Raw genomic sequence first — 13,419 nt, 5'->3', positions numbered from 1 at the left:
CATTCAGTTTGATGTGATTTTTCATTCCAGTACTTTTCAGTTCTGCTGTCAGCCACTGTGCAGGCCCAAACCGAACATTTAATTTTTATTGATGGTTTGTAAGATTGAAAAATATTTTCTGAGAGACTGAATTTTAGGTTTTTATTCCCTATAAGTCCAGTAATAAAAAACACAAATATATCAATTTGCATGTAATGATGAAATAATAATACACTTGTGCTAAATAACTAAATATACATTATAGATCTTCAGATACTTTGAGGTGTGACTGTATTTTGGTCATTTTACACAAGCATTTGACCAGCTGCTTTTCTCCCATCACTAAATCTTGTATTTCATTGAGACTCTGTTCAGGTTTTTATCTGCTAAGTAATTAAAATGTGCTCAAAATTGAAATATTACAATTAGGAAAGCAGTGATTTCTGGTTAATTGCATAACAAAACACATGTGAGACAAAAACATGGAATAAATTACTGTTATTGTTTAAAATATTATTTATGCAGTGACAGCGTAAACTCCAGCAGTTCCTGGTTTTTATCATTTACTTCTATTTGCTTCTCGTCTCTCTGTCTGCACTCTGTATTCTAGGTCTTTATTTTCTAATTTTTTCCAGCTGTTTTCAGCAACCTCAACACCTCCATTTCTTTTTGTTTAAATCTGTCTCTCCTCAGTCTCTGCTCAGCATCCCCGGCTCGCCCTTCATGTCGCGCCACAACAGCCGCAGCAGCATCTTCAGCTTCAAGGGCCGCTCCAAGGACATGGGCTCGGAGAACGAGTTTGCGGACGACGAGCACAGCACTGTGGAGGAGAGCGAAGACCGCCGAGGCTCGCTGTTCATACCTTACCGTCGCAACAGCTACAGCGGCTACAGCCAGGGCTCGTCCCGCATCCACCCACTGGCGCCACACTCTGGAGGGAAGAGGAACAGCACGGTGGACTGCAACGGCGTGGTGTCGCTCATCGGCCCCGGGCCTGGCAGACGGCTTCTGCCTGAGGTGAAAATAGATAAGGCAGCCACTGATGACAGTGTAAGGACGTCCATGGGACACCAATACGGTTTAGGCATGATGACGGCCCTGATCTCTGCAGCTCCTTCTTTCGAAGCCCAGACCCCCCCCACCCCTTGTTGCTCTGTTTCCTGAACTCTAAGCTCTCCTTTCGCCTCCTTTTATAATCAGATTCTGTTTAAAAACGTCACCCTGCAGAGCCACTTACTCTTTCTGATTGATTTAATGCTTTTTTTTTAATGACTAACAAGCAGAAACATATCTGCAAACTCCTTTTCTCACCAAACTAATGAACTAGTCAACAAAATTCACAAAAATGAACATTTCTTGCCGAGAAACTTTCCCTTCATGTCTCTACTTAGAAATCCCATTCTTAAGCTTTTATCCTCCTTCTCATCAACCCTCTCCTCTCCATATCTGTCTTTCTCTTTCATTCACCTCCTCCTCCTCTCCTGTCTTCATCTATTCTCCGTTCCTAACCCTGGATGGTGCAACAAACAAGCTTGAAACAGTTTTTCTGGAACAATATTTCTCCCCTTGCAGCACGCATGGTAGACCTCCTCTTCTCTCAGCCAGCCAACCTGCTCTTACCTGTTTACCTCTTTTGAATTTTAGCATGGTGTAGATTTTAACGATGTCTTGAGATCCCCTCTGTTGACATGACGTGCATGCCACTGCATGCATTTCAATTTTACAAAGACATTAGGACGAGTTCAACGTAATCTGCAGATTTGATGTGAGGAGCTAGGCTGTGTTTTCTTTATTTGGTCTGTTCAGTGGAACACGGGTATCGTTTAGTGGCTGAGGCAACTCAGAAGCATTGCTTTCAATTTCTGTGTACATCTCATGCTTTTCTAAACGATCATTCATGTTTTCTCTGAGCACAGACTACAGATGTGGAGATTAAGAAGAAACACTCCGGCTCTCTCATGATTTCTGTGGATCAGCTCAACTCCTCCTTCAAAGGAAAGGACCGTGCCAACAGTCAGATGAGCGTGGTCACCAACACACTCATAGAAGGTGCGCTTATGTCACAAAAAACTTAAAATGCTTTCACAGAAATGGCGAAAATGACCTGCTTTCAAATGTATATTTAATCAGGATGTGTTTAGATCGCCTGAACACATTTTGTTATGTCACAATTTTAAGCTGGTCTTGGCGATAAATCAGTAAATATCACGATAGACACATGATCAATATAAAGAGAAAATACATCCAAAAAAATAGTCAGTAATGCCACTGAACCCCGCAGCATTCTGGGGGATGTAGGCAGAGGAAATGCTTTAGTTTTAGCTGCTCAACCTCTCACAGCCCCACAGTAGCTCTGATTGTTCATGAGACGAATATTATTCATGCACTTCACAAATCTGATCGTAATGGCGAGAGCCCAAACTTTTTAATCAGTTTTAGTTGCAGTATAGCTGATTTAGTAGGGCCGGATGCAAATACACACCACCCTTCAGTTATTTTATTTGAAAAACATCGAAAACTATGCATTTTTTCCCAGTAAAAGCTGATGGGAGGAAGGATTTAGCTAAAAGAAAACATGAGGTTGCAGAAGACATGAGACTGATACAGAGATTCACCTTTCAGCATCACAACAACCCTAAGCATAAAGCCTGAGAGACAATGTAGCTGCTAAGAAAAGTATTTCTGTATTAGAATGGTCCAGTTAAAGTCCAGCCCAGTCAAATGTAAATGAGTAACAACTCAACAGGAGTTGAGCATACAACAGGGGCATTTTGAAGTTACTTTTTTGTAAAATAAAAAATAATGTACCACTCTCCTCTCACTGTGCGACTGTGCACATGAATATCAAAAGTCTCCCCCCCGCCCCCAATATCCATTGAAATTTTCTTTTGTAACGGGACAAAAGGTGAAAAAGATCGGTGGTAGGATTACTTTTGCAAGTAATGAGTCGTGGACATATGCTGTTTCATAATAGTTATGACCTAAATTAATCATGATACCTGTTCTTCCTCATCCTGCAGAGTTAGAAGAGTCTCAAAGAAAATGTCCTCCCTGCTGGTACAAGTTTGCAAACATCTTCCTCATCTGGGAATGCTGCCCCATCTGGCTAAAAATCAAGCACATCGTCTATCTGATTGTCATGGACCCGTTTGTGGATCTGGCCATCACCATCTGCATCGTGCTCAACACTCTCTTCATGGCCATGGAGCATTACCCGATGACGCCGCATTTCGAGGAGGTCCTGGCCGTCGGCAACCTGGTGAGAGACGACAACGTTTACCGTCTTCTTTTCTCCTCCGCCGGAGCGACGGAGGAATTTCACATTTGTCCGCTTAAGCAAAACAATGCATCATTTCGCATGTGCACTTAAGAACTCAAACTGACCACATAGAGTTATCAGATGGAAATCTCATTAAATATTTATTTCCATTTTAATGTTGCCATCTAAGTCAGCCCTGCAGTCTCATCACCACCTTTTAGTTCACTTTTCTTACACAAAGTCTGTGCTTTGACAAATACGGGAAACGTCTCATATTTTTGGCACACTTCCTTCCACCTGAAGACGTACGTAGATGTGGTTCGACACGGTTCAGCAGTGAACATGCCAAACAAGAAGACATTTTGATTTGGCTGAGTCCAGCCAAAAACACTGTAGCGCAGCAGTATTCACTCTGCGTCAGCACTGAGACAGGAAATGAGGTCATAAGCATTGGTAGCTGTCCAAAGTGAAACAGGAATTTAATTCACCCTGCATTAGAAGCTGGATGGTGCAGTGTGAATCACTGGGTGTCTTCTGCAGCACTGACTGGACACATGATTAGCTGTCGGGTGGGTGAATGTGCAGAGTTTTTGACCTTATGCCGGCATTTAAAAATTGCACAGAGTTAAGGTTTTAACAGTAATACATTTTAAGGTCATTGCAAGCAAGCTAGTTGGGGTTGTGCAAAGATAATTTACATGACATCTTTTGAGGTTTATCATCACTACCACTTTTAGCAAAGCGTAAAGAAGTTTGTACATACGTCTAATATATGTAAAGTCTTCTTTACATATATTTTATAGCGACTGGCTGTAATTTAAGGTGTTAAAGTTTCAAGATTGCTCATGTTTAACGCACTTAAATCTGTTTTAAACTGACTGCACATTTATTGATTGCCACTTTAAAGTTTTTTCTTGTGAGGTACATTGTTTTTAAAGGTAGAAAAGTACCTACACCATCACAGTAATCACAAAGTGTCACCCGACCCAGATCTCATAGCGTTATTTATTAAAACTGTGATTAAACAATTACATGCTAAATTTATACAGTGGAAATACCGAAATGCATTTTAATCTGCTGTTTCACTGTTCTTTGTCTTGGCTACAAACATGAAGTGAAAAAAATAAAGTGTCTTTTATGAAATATCAAGCCTACTATCAAGCATACTGTGTGTAATACGATCAAGGATGCAACATTTACAGTCTGTTATCACATTAGGATAGAGTAAGTTTCTTTTGCCATAATACTACCATCTTGGTTTTTTTCTAAAACACAGAACTTACTTAACAATTAACGTCTGTGAATAAGAGCTTAACGTTTTAAAGAGAAACTGTCAAATAATTATCAGTTAAATAAATCAGAAAGTTAGTTTATCTACCATGACATCTGAGCCGTGTCGAGCACCAGGCATGCCGAGTGAAGTGTTAAGATATTGCAAATCTCAACGCTATGTAATGCTGATAGATCACTGCTTCAACATGAGAGTAGCAGTGAAGTGATATTTTCCTCCTGAGTCTCACTGGCATCTCTTTTAAAATTGGTCTCCCCCTGCAGGTTTTCACCGGCATCTTTGCTGGCGAGATGTTTGCCAAGCTCATAGCCATGGACCCCTACTACTACTTCCAGGAAGGCTGGAACTGCTTTGACGGCTTCATCGTGACCCTGAGTTTGGTTGAACTGGGGCTGGCGGACGTGGAGGGACTCTCAGTTCTCAGGTCTTTCCGATTGGTAAGCGAAAACTCGTGTCTCGTTTTAATGCTACAGAAATATGAGATGCAATCATCAGATTTCTGTTACGTGATGCTCAGGTTTAGGATTAAACTCTGACTTGATCTAGCTTAGCTGATATGTTCTAAATGAGTTCAAATTAAAACCAATTAATACCTGTTTTCTGTTTACAGTTAAGAGTGTTCAAACTGGCCAAGTCGTGGCCCACACTAAACATGCTGATTAAGATCATTGGAAACTCGGTGGGAGCTCTGGGTAATTTGACCTTGGTGTTGGCCATCATTGTCTTCATCTTTGCCGTGGTGGGAATGCAGCTGTTTGGAAAAAGCTACAAGGACTGTGTGTGCAAGATCGCGTTGGACTGCGAACTCCCACGCTGGCACATGAACGACTTCTTTCACTCCTTCCTGATCGTGTTCAGAGTGCTGTGTGGAGAGTGGATTGAAACAATGTGGGACTGCATGGAGGTGGCAGGACAAGCCATGTGCATTATCGTCTTCATGATGGTTATGGTCATTGGAAATCTGGTGGTAAGAAAAAAAAATAATCACACGATCATAGTAGCTCGTGTACACTAAGCTCTGAGGTTTCAGAGGGCGCTTTGTGTTTCCCTGTAAGGTGCTGAACCTGTTTCTGGCTCTGCTGCTGAGCTCGTTCAGTGCAGACAACCTGGCTGCCACCGATGACGACGGAGAACCCAACAACCTCCAACTCGCTGTTGCCCGCATCAAGAAAGGGATCGCCTGGTTTAAAGTCAACATGCGAATCTTGGTAGCCACGGTTCTCAAAAAGGTACGTGACGCTTAGGCATCAACATGTGCCAAAGGTTTTAAAAAGTTATGGTTTTAAAGCTGCCAAGATTTTCATAAGGGCTGTCCATGAGAAAGTGTCAGTAAAAATGAAACAAAAGACATTTTAAAAATATTGATTAATAAAAGAAAATTGATAAGCCTAAGTAACAGAACCAGAGTGTCTCTGGGTAATCTTTGATTGAGTCCTGGAATTGTGACTTTAGGGAGATTTTAAAAAAGACTAAAATCAGCAAAAGAGACTGGAATTGTTCTTCTAAACGTATACAGTGAGGTCATTTAACAACTTTTAAAGTCTTTTAGGACAACCAGTAGCTATGTTTGTTACTGAAGAGTTGTAAACACTGGTCGGTTTAGAAGAGAGCTGCAGTCTTGCTGCCTGAACAGAACTACCCCAGTATTTGGAGGGTTCAGGGACGACAGTCATCCACAAAACACTGAAATCTGCAAAAACTTGAGACTCCTCATAAAAACGCTTTTTACTGCCTATTTTAATAGTTGAATCACCAAATATACCCCAATATGCATTCATACAACCAAGAGGAAACCTTATTGCAACAACACAGAAGCTAGCATTTACAGTCTTCCCCACATCCACTCTTGAGATTTCAGCCAATCATTGCCAAGAAAAATTAATGGGGCTTCTGGATTGGCTGCATGTTGATTAGCATTGTACCTAGGCATTTCAGCTGCCCAACCTGCATTTTCTTTTGAATATTTTAAATATGCTCTATGAAAAAGCAGCTATTTAAAATTTCAACGTCATCGTCTACCTCCATGTTTTCTGACAGCATTTTTGTTTGTCTCGTTTTACCTTCCTGATGAGCAGCCTATAGAGGACGAGCAGAAGCCTTTGGATTATGAGGAAAAGCTCAACTGCATAGCAAACCACCCTGCTGAAATCAACCGAGAACTGGACTACCCCAAAAATGGCAACGGCACCACCAGCGGCATCGGGAGCAGTGTGGGAAAGTACATGATCGACGACGACTACATGTCTTTCATCCACAACCCCAACCTCACTGTGTGCGTTCCCATCGCCGTTGGAGAGTCAGACTTTGAAAACCTCAATACGGAGGACTTCAGCAGCGAATCAGATGTGGAAAACAGCAAAGATGTGAGTAGAAAAGGCTTGCTGAGACTAAAAGACTAAAATCAGCAAGAGAGACTGGAATTGTTCTCCTAAACGTATACAGTGAGGTCATTTAACAACTTTTAAAGTCTTTTAGGACAACCAGTAGCTACGTTTGTTACTGAAGAGTTCAGTAGATTTTTCAGGTAGATGAAACTGTCTGAAGCTTTGAATTCAATAGTTTCAAACTGAAAAATCTGAAATAGAAAAATAACAAGGTTCTCATTTTGAGTTTCTGTAAAGCTTAGACCTGGCAATAATGATTTTGCCTGATTTTTGACTCAGAACAATTATATTAGAGGTATAAAAACAGCTCTGCTAATAGCTGTGAGCGATCATTAACTCCTCTTTTTTTAAGAGCAGAGGAAGCCACTGTAAGGTAATTTTATGATTATTTTTTATAAAAACGCATTTAAAACTGTCATTTAAAGCTGTCCTCGGTATCTTATTTTAGCAATTAGCACTGTTAGTCCAGCTAGCATTACATATCCATCACTCTTTGTGTATATATTTTTGACATTATTGATCGTTTGCTTAAGTTTGATATTTCCAAAAGGTTGCCAACATTTAAGAATCCAGCAATTTTCTTACTCAGCAGAGGCTGAAAGCTCAAAATGAAACAAAGGAACTTCACCTGACCCCCTTTATCCTTACTGTCATCTGGTGAAAGTCTTGCTCTTATTGGGAATCTGAATGATTCACAGACATGTTTCTACGTGTAGAAATTATATTTCAATCCTTCAGCGTCCTCTGACCATATTTTCAACACCTTGTTGGTCTTATAAATAGCTTCTTTTCTCAGGAACAACTTCCACATGTGTGGTGAATAAATTATTGGAGAAAACGTTTATTTTTGAGTTTCCAATCAGTATGTCACCGGTCAAGCTTAATCAAGCTGATCATTGATCAGGTGATTTCTCTGTGCATTGCTGAGAAAATATCACATTTGTCAAAATTTTATCCAAGGTCTGCAGAGTTGGTCTCGACTTGTAGATGAAAACACAAAGCTGGCGTGACATTTCAGAGCATCCATTTAGACAGGAATGCTGTTACACTGAACAGAAATGCTGAGTATGCAAACAAAGCAAAAAAAAAAAAAGCCTGAGACAGACAGGGAGCAAGCCTGATGCTGAAATACTGCCATCTGTATGTTATGATGTACAAACAGCAAAAACCAGGCCTAAAACCTGTAGGCATTTATAATATGCAGGTCACCTTCATTTGGTTCACAGTGGGACAAATTGAGATTATGCAGCTGCATCACGATTATTCCTGCAGCTGGTTCTTATACCATCAGTCACCTCAACTCATCCTCCCTGCACAGCATGCAGAAACAGAACGCCCTGCAGAGGAGATGGAGCTGCTAGCAGAGGAAAAACTGTTAGCAGCTAACAGAACTATATATTTGAAAGTCTCATTGTTGATATTCTTTTGTTTTTATTTGGTTAACTTTTACAGTTTAGTCCATTACTTCATAGCAAATGAGTCATTCGTTGCTTACAGATCTGGATTTTTATAAACATAGAAATGAGCATCAGTAGCAATACAATCATGATTTATGTTTACATTTATACACAGATTGTTATTTTTTAAACTTTACTAGAAAACTGTTAATAGCACAGTTGCATATTGAGACAATTGGGAAGTAGTACGTAAAAGTATTGTTCCCCTGCTGTGTGGCAGATAATATATCTTCTGTATCGAATCAATTAGCTGAGCTTGTGTTTTAAAGAATGGGTTGATGTTTTTTGTCATAGTTGGATGACACCAGTTCATCTGAGGGCAGCACGATAGACATCAAGCCTGACGTAGAGGAGGTGGCGGTGGTTGAAGTCGTGGAAGAGTATCTTGATCCTGATGCCTGCTGGACTGACGGTACGTGACGCTCAGCTTCTATCAGACTTTGTGGTTCAGATGTGAAACAAAACCTTAAAGAAAATGAAAGTCTGGAAGGTTGACACAACAGCAGCAGATCTTTAATGTGCGGTGGTGCTTTATAAACTAGCAACAGTATATTAAAGTTTCTTCCCTGAACTGCAGGGAGCCGGTGTAGAGACTTTAGAACTGGGTTTAACTTCCTGGATGCAGAGCATTCTGGATTGCAGTGATCAATGAGACTTAAGATAAACACATGGATGAGTTCCTCTGGATCTCGCTTTACTCTTTAATCCTGGAAATGTTCTTCAGGTGATAGAAGGCCGACTTTGTAGCTATCTTTATGTGTCTCTGAATATTCAGGTCTGACTTCATCACTACTCCCAGATTTCGGACCTGATCACTCGTTTCTAGCTGTATTAACCAAAGCTGTACATAATAGGGCATTTGAAATAGTAATAAAAAAAATCTTACATACAAATACTTACATTAAATATGTAAATAAATACATGTTTATGCTTCTGTTTTTATTTTTCAGTAATTTATCAACCACAAAATAAAGCAAATGTTATAACTGCTATAAATGATATATATATATATATATATATATATATATATATATATATATATATATATATATATATATATATATATATATATATATATATATATATATATATATATATTGAGATATTTCATTAATCACGCAGAGTGTGTGGCCAAATACAAGTGCTGCGATGTTCCCATCACTCACGGATGGGGAAAGCATTGGTGGTTCCTGAGGAAGACCTGCTACCTGATAGTGGAGCACAACTGGTTTGAGACCCTCATCATCTTCATGATCCTCCTCAGCAGTGGAGCTCTGGTAAAAGCACAAACACACCCTCCAAGGTCCTTTTCATCTCCTAAAAGTACTCAAAGATTACATTTGATAGCATAGATTATTATGAAGTGAATCAGACATAGTTAGTTGCCGGTTTATATTAAACTTTAATATGGGTGTAAGAAAGAGCTGGGGAAGTAGATAGCAATGATAAGTGCATAAATACACGTTCATTTATGTGTGGTGAATATCACTGGCCTCTAAAGATGCAAGGGAGCATCCACGTCTCTTGCTTGTTTGCTGCAGCTCCTCTTGATGTTATAGTCCTTAATGGATGGCAAAGTGCTGTAATGCACCAACCTTTTAACCAAGAAGTTTCACCTTAGGTTTACAGCTTTCTGAAGGGGAAAAAAAAGGCCTCTGGAGTACATGTCATGCAGAGACTTGTCAGTCCTCATCTTTTATTTATCTCCCTTCTCTTTATTATTTTTATGTTGTGTAAAGCTTCTGCTTTTATTGAAAACAGAGATTTGTCTCCAATGTCAGGTTCAAGTTAAAACCAGTAACTTGACTTACCCAGTTGATGACTGGAGGACAGGAAGTTGCATCTACCGCAGTATTTATTTAATAGCTTTTGTTGTGTCATTGTGCACAAGTAGCACCCTAAATGCTCTTTTTTTGCTTTACACTTTCTTTGGTCAGAAAGATTAAACAAGCTCCCTCAGCACTCAAGTTCAATACAAATACAAATGTCAGGAAATGGTTTTCACAATTAATCTTCTGTCCACTGTGATTCTGCTGCATTTCAGGCCTTTGAGGATGTGTACATTGAACAGAGGAAGACGGTGCGCATCATTCTAGATTACGCCGATCGAGTTTTCACCTACATCTTCATCCTGGAGATGTTGCTGAAATGGGTGGCCTACGGCTTTGTCAAGTACTTCACTAATGCCTGGTGCTGGCTGGACTTCTTCATTGTGGATGTAAGTACACTTATATTCTATCTGGTGATGTTAAGCCAGTTCATTTTTTAATCTCCACCACGAGGGGATTTCAGAAAACGCATATCATGGGTTAGTTTAAGATTATAACAATATTTCACATTATAAATTCAGTTACACAGCAAACTTGGAAGTGTTCCATCAACTCCTACAGAGTTAAATTCAACACTTTGAAAGTGTCTGTATTGGTCCACTCTGGATGGAGTAGAAGTTACACTTTTGAAAGTGTTATTTGTGATAGAGTTGAATCAACACTCTCAGTAGTTGAAATCAAACACACTTCAGTGTTAATCTACCCACCAACTAGTGTATATTGTCAAAAGTTAACACTATGAACGTGTTAATGTAACACAGAAGTGTAAAGTATAAATTAACATAGAAATCTGAGTTTTGAAATACTACTGGCAGGGTATGCTGTGGATTTTCAGATTTCAACAGAAGAGGTCTTTCCTTTGCAGTTCTCATCAGATGTTTTAAAGACAATTTGGATTCCTGAAGTCATGTTCTACCTCCCACGAGGTCCCCTGTAGGTCCAGGCTGGGGACCTGCTGCATCCCCTATCCTACCTGTTGCTCCTTCCCTGATGTGATGTCACAAATATGTTACAATTGTGGGAGGAACTGTCTGATGTTGATTTCTAAATCAACAGCAGACTGAGTGTTGAGTTAGACTGTTGGTGTTAATTTAGAAATCAACACTGGACTGAATTGCTCTTTGTTTAACTCTTTGGGACTCTTTAGTGAGTGTTAGGGAAACTAACACTCACTAACACTCATGTTGTTGAATCAACACTGTATTTTTAACATACAACAGTTCCACTGGAAATCTGACACTTCTGAATTTGCTGTGCACCAGAACTTATTGGCAATAAATATTTCAAAACACATCTAAGGTTATTAAATGATTTTAGTAATAACTTTGATTTTGAATGTCTTGTTTTTCATTGTTGTTCATAATTTTTTCCCCATCAGTTTAAAAAAAATTAATAATCAACATTAAAAAGTCTGATGAAGCTGAATAAAGCAACATGTTTCGAGTCTACAGGAACTTGTTGTTCTACGTTGAACTAAAGTAGCCCAAGAATTGCACCTTGTGGTACCCCGTGTCATCTTTGTTTGTTCCACAAAATGTTTCTTCCCTACTAAGTAAGACGTAAATAAATTTAGCTCAGAACAAGACAAACCCACTCCGATCAGCCTCATAAAATCCAGCTTTAGAGATATCAGCACAAATGTTTGACAAACATCGCTGTACGATATTTGATCCTTCTCTGTTCAGATGCAGTTGTGTGGGTGAAAATCTACCAGGACAAAACGGAAGAAATGGTTTTTCAATTTTTCTGAAAGCAACAAATTTGTAGCAATGCTGCATTTCAGTGGTCTTGAACATAATGCTAGATTATAATTAATAACTTTAATTAGTATTGAGGTACTCAGGTTAGGATTTCTTTGTTTAAAGAAATAAGTTTCATCCCCAATTTTAAGTTCTTATGTTTTATTTCTAACCCTTCTGATGAACCTTTTCATTTTAGTCAAGGTCCAAATTCATCCTCTGTTTGCTGAACTACAGATCTTAACTGTAAAACTCTTTTTTTTCTTGATGGCTGTCAGATTGTTATGTTGTGTTATATATTTGGATGTGTGACAGTGTTGGATGTCAGGTTTAAGGTGAGGCACAGAGAAAAGAGAGGATGGACAGAGAGAGAGAGAGAGACTCCAGACCATTTTTTAATTCACTGAAGCAGTTTGTAGAGCTGGATATTGTTTTTAACCTTTATTTACTTTTATATTGTCCTTGTTTACGAAATACCCAAACTTTCACTGTTGCTCACTGGCAAATCTGTCAGTGCAAAAATGAAGAAAACTTATGATTTGAGCTAATATGAGACTTTTTTGAGTCCAGATATCTACTGACATTGCTGAAGGACTCACCTACACCTCACAGCAAAGTGAACTATAGGTAAACATAGAATATTAATTAATATAATAAATAAGTTCAGTATATTAATTTTACAGACACAAATATTAAATAACTGCTGCTGCACAGAAATATGAAATTGTTGGTTATTCTCAAATATATTGTAGGAGATGTTATTGTACTTCATAATCTTAGCTGAGAGGGCCCAAAGACGGAGCCTTGGGGGACCCCTAACGCAATCTCTCTTTCCTCAGATTTAAGTATGCTTGTTTTATTGTTCTAATAACTTCTCACTGTTAAAAAAGTACACCTTCTTTCAGTTCTAGGGTTTTAACGTATAAATGACCTGGTCTTCACCCGATTTTACAGTTGCTGAAATCTTACGTCAGCTGCACAAAACCACACACCACATATTTATTCATGTCATCTATTATGAAACAAAAGTGAAAGTCCCAGGAATACTAAGCAAACCCTGAAAAACCCTAAAAAAAGAAGGTGTGCTTAATTTTACTTTGACTGGAATACAGATAACCTAGAAATGTGCACAACTTGAACCAGCTGCCAAGTATCTGTTAGTAATTGTAGTTCATTGTTTGCAGTCCAGTTGATTTTTGTTCTGTGTCTTTTTGTTGTTTTGTTCAGTTTTTAATGCCAATGTCTGAATGCCAGTTTGGGTTGTGTCTGGGTTTTTTTTTTTTGTCCCAGATTAGTAAATCTAACTCAAGAGGAAGAAATTACCAATACAACCTGTGTGTCCTTCCCTGCCAAAAGACGGAAATGTTCCCTACTCATTTTTCATACTTCTTTGTATTTCTGTTCAAGGGTAAATCCAAAGTTGCACTCTACTATGAGTCGGCTTTTAATATCTTTGATTGTCTGTTTGTGACAAATCCAGA

General features: G+C 39.0%; 1 protein-coding gene across 1 annotated transcript in view; it reads left to right on the top strand.

Annotated features, from left to right (window-relative positions):
- The window catches only part of scn8ab (sodium channel, voltage gated, type VIII, alpha subunit b), a 45,328-nt gene that overhangs the window by 21,210 nt on the left and 10,699 nt on the right, over positions 1–13,419 (top strand). The window contains exons 11-20 of the mRNA XM_088005559.1: positions 673–996; positions 1,896–2,028; positions 3,000–3,238; positions 4,793–4,966; positions 5,140–5,496; positions 5,585–5,758; positions 6,602–6,892; positions 8,665–8,782; positions 9,493–9,647; positions 10,415–10,588. Coding sequence (XP_087861685.1) covers positions 673–996; positions 1,896–2,028; positions 3,000–3,238; positions 4,793–4,966; positions 5,140–5,496; positions 5,585–5,758; positions 6,602–6,892; positions 8,665–8,782; positions 9,493–9,647; positions 10,415–10,588 — 2,139 coding nt within the window. The remainder of the gene's footprint in view (positions 1–672; positions 997–1,895; positions 2,029–2,999; positions 3,239–4,792; positions 4,967–5,139; positions 5,497–5,584; positions 5,759–6,601; positions 6,893–8,664; positions 8,783–9,492; positions 9,648–10,414; positions 10,589–13,419) is intronic.

This window comes from Poecilia mexicana, unplaced genomic scaffold, assembly GCF_051168715.1.
Source record: "Poecilia mexicana isolate PSO_F unplaced genomic scaffold, ASM5116871v1 scaffold_5, whole genome shotgun sequence".
Lineage (NCBI taxonomy): Eukaryota > Metazoa > Chordata > Actinopteri > Cyprinodontiformes > Poeciliidae > Poecilia > Poecilia mexicana.
This window is presented reverse-complemented; position numbering and strand designations above follow the sequence as displayed.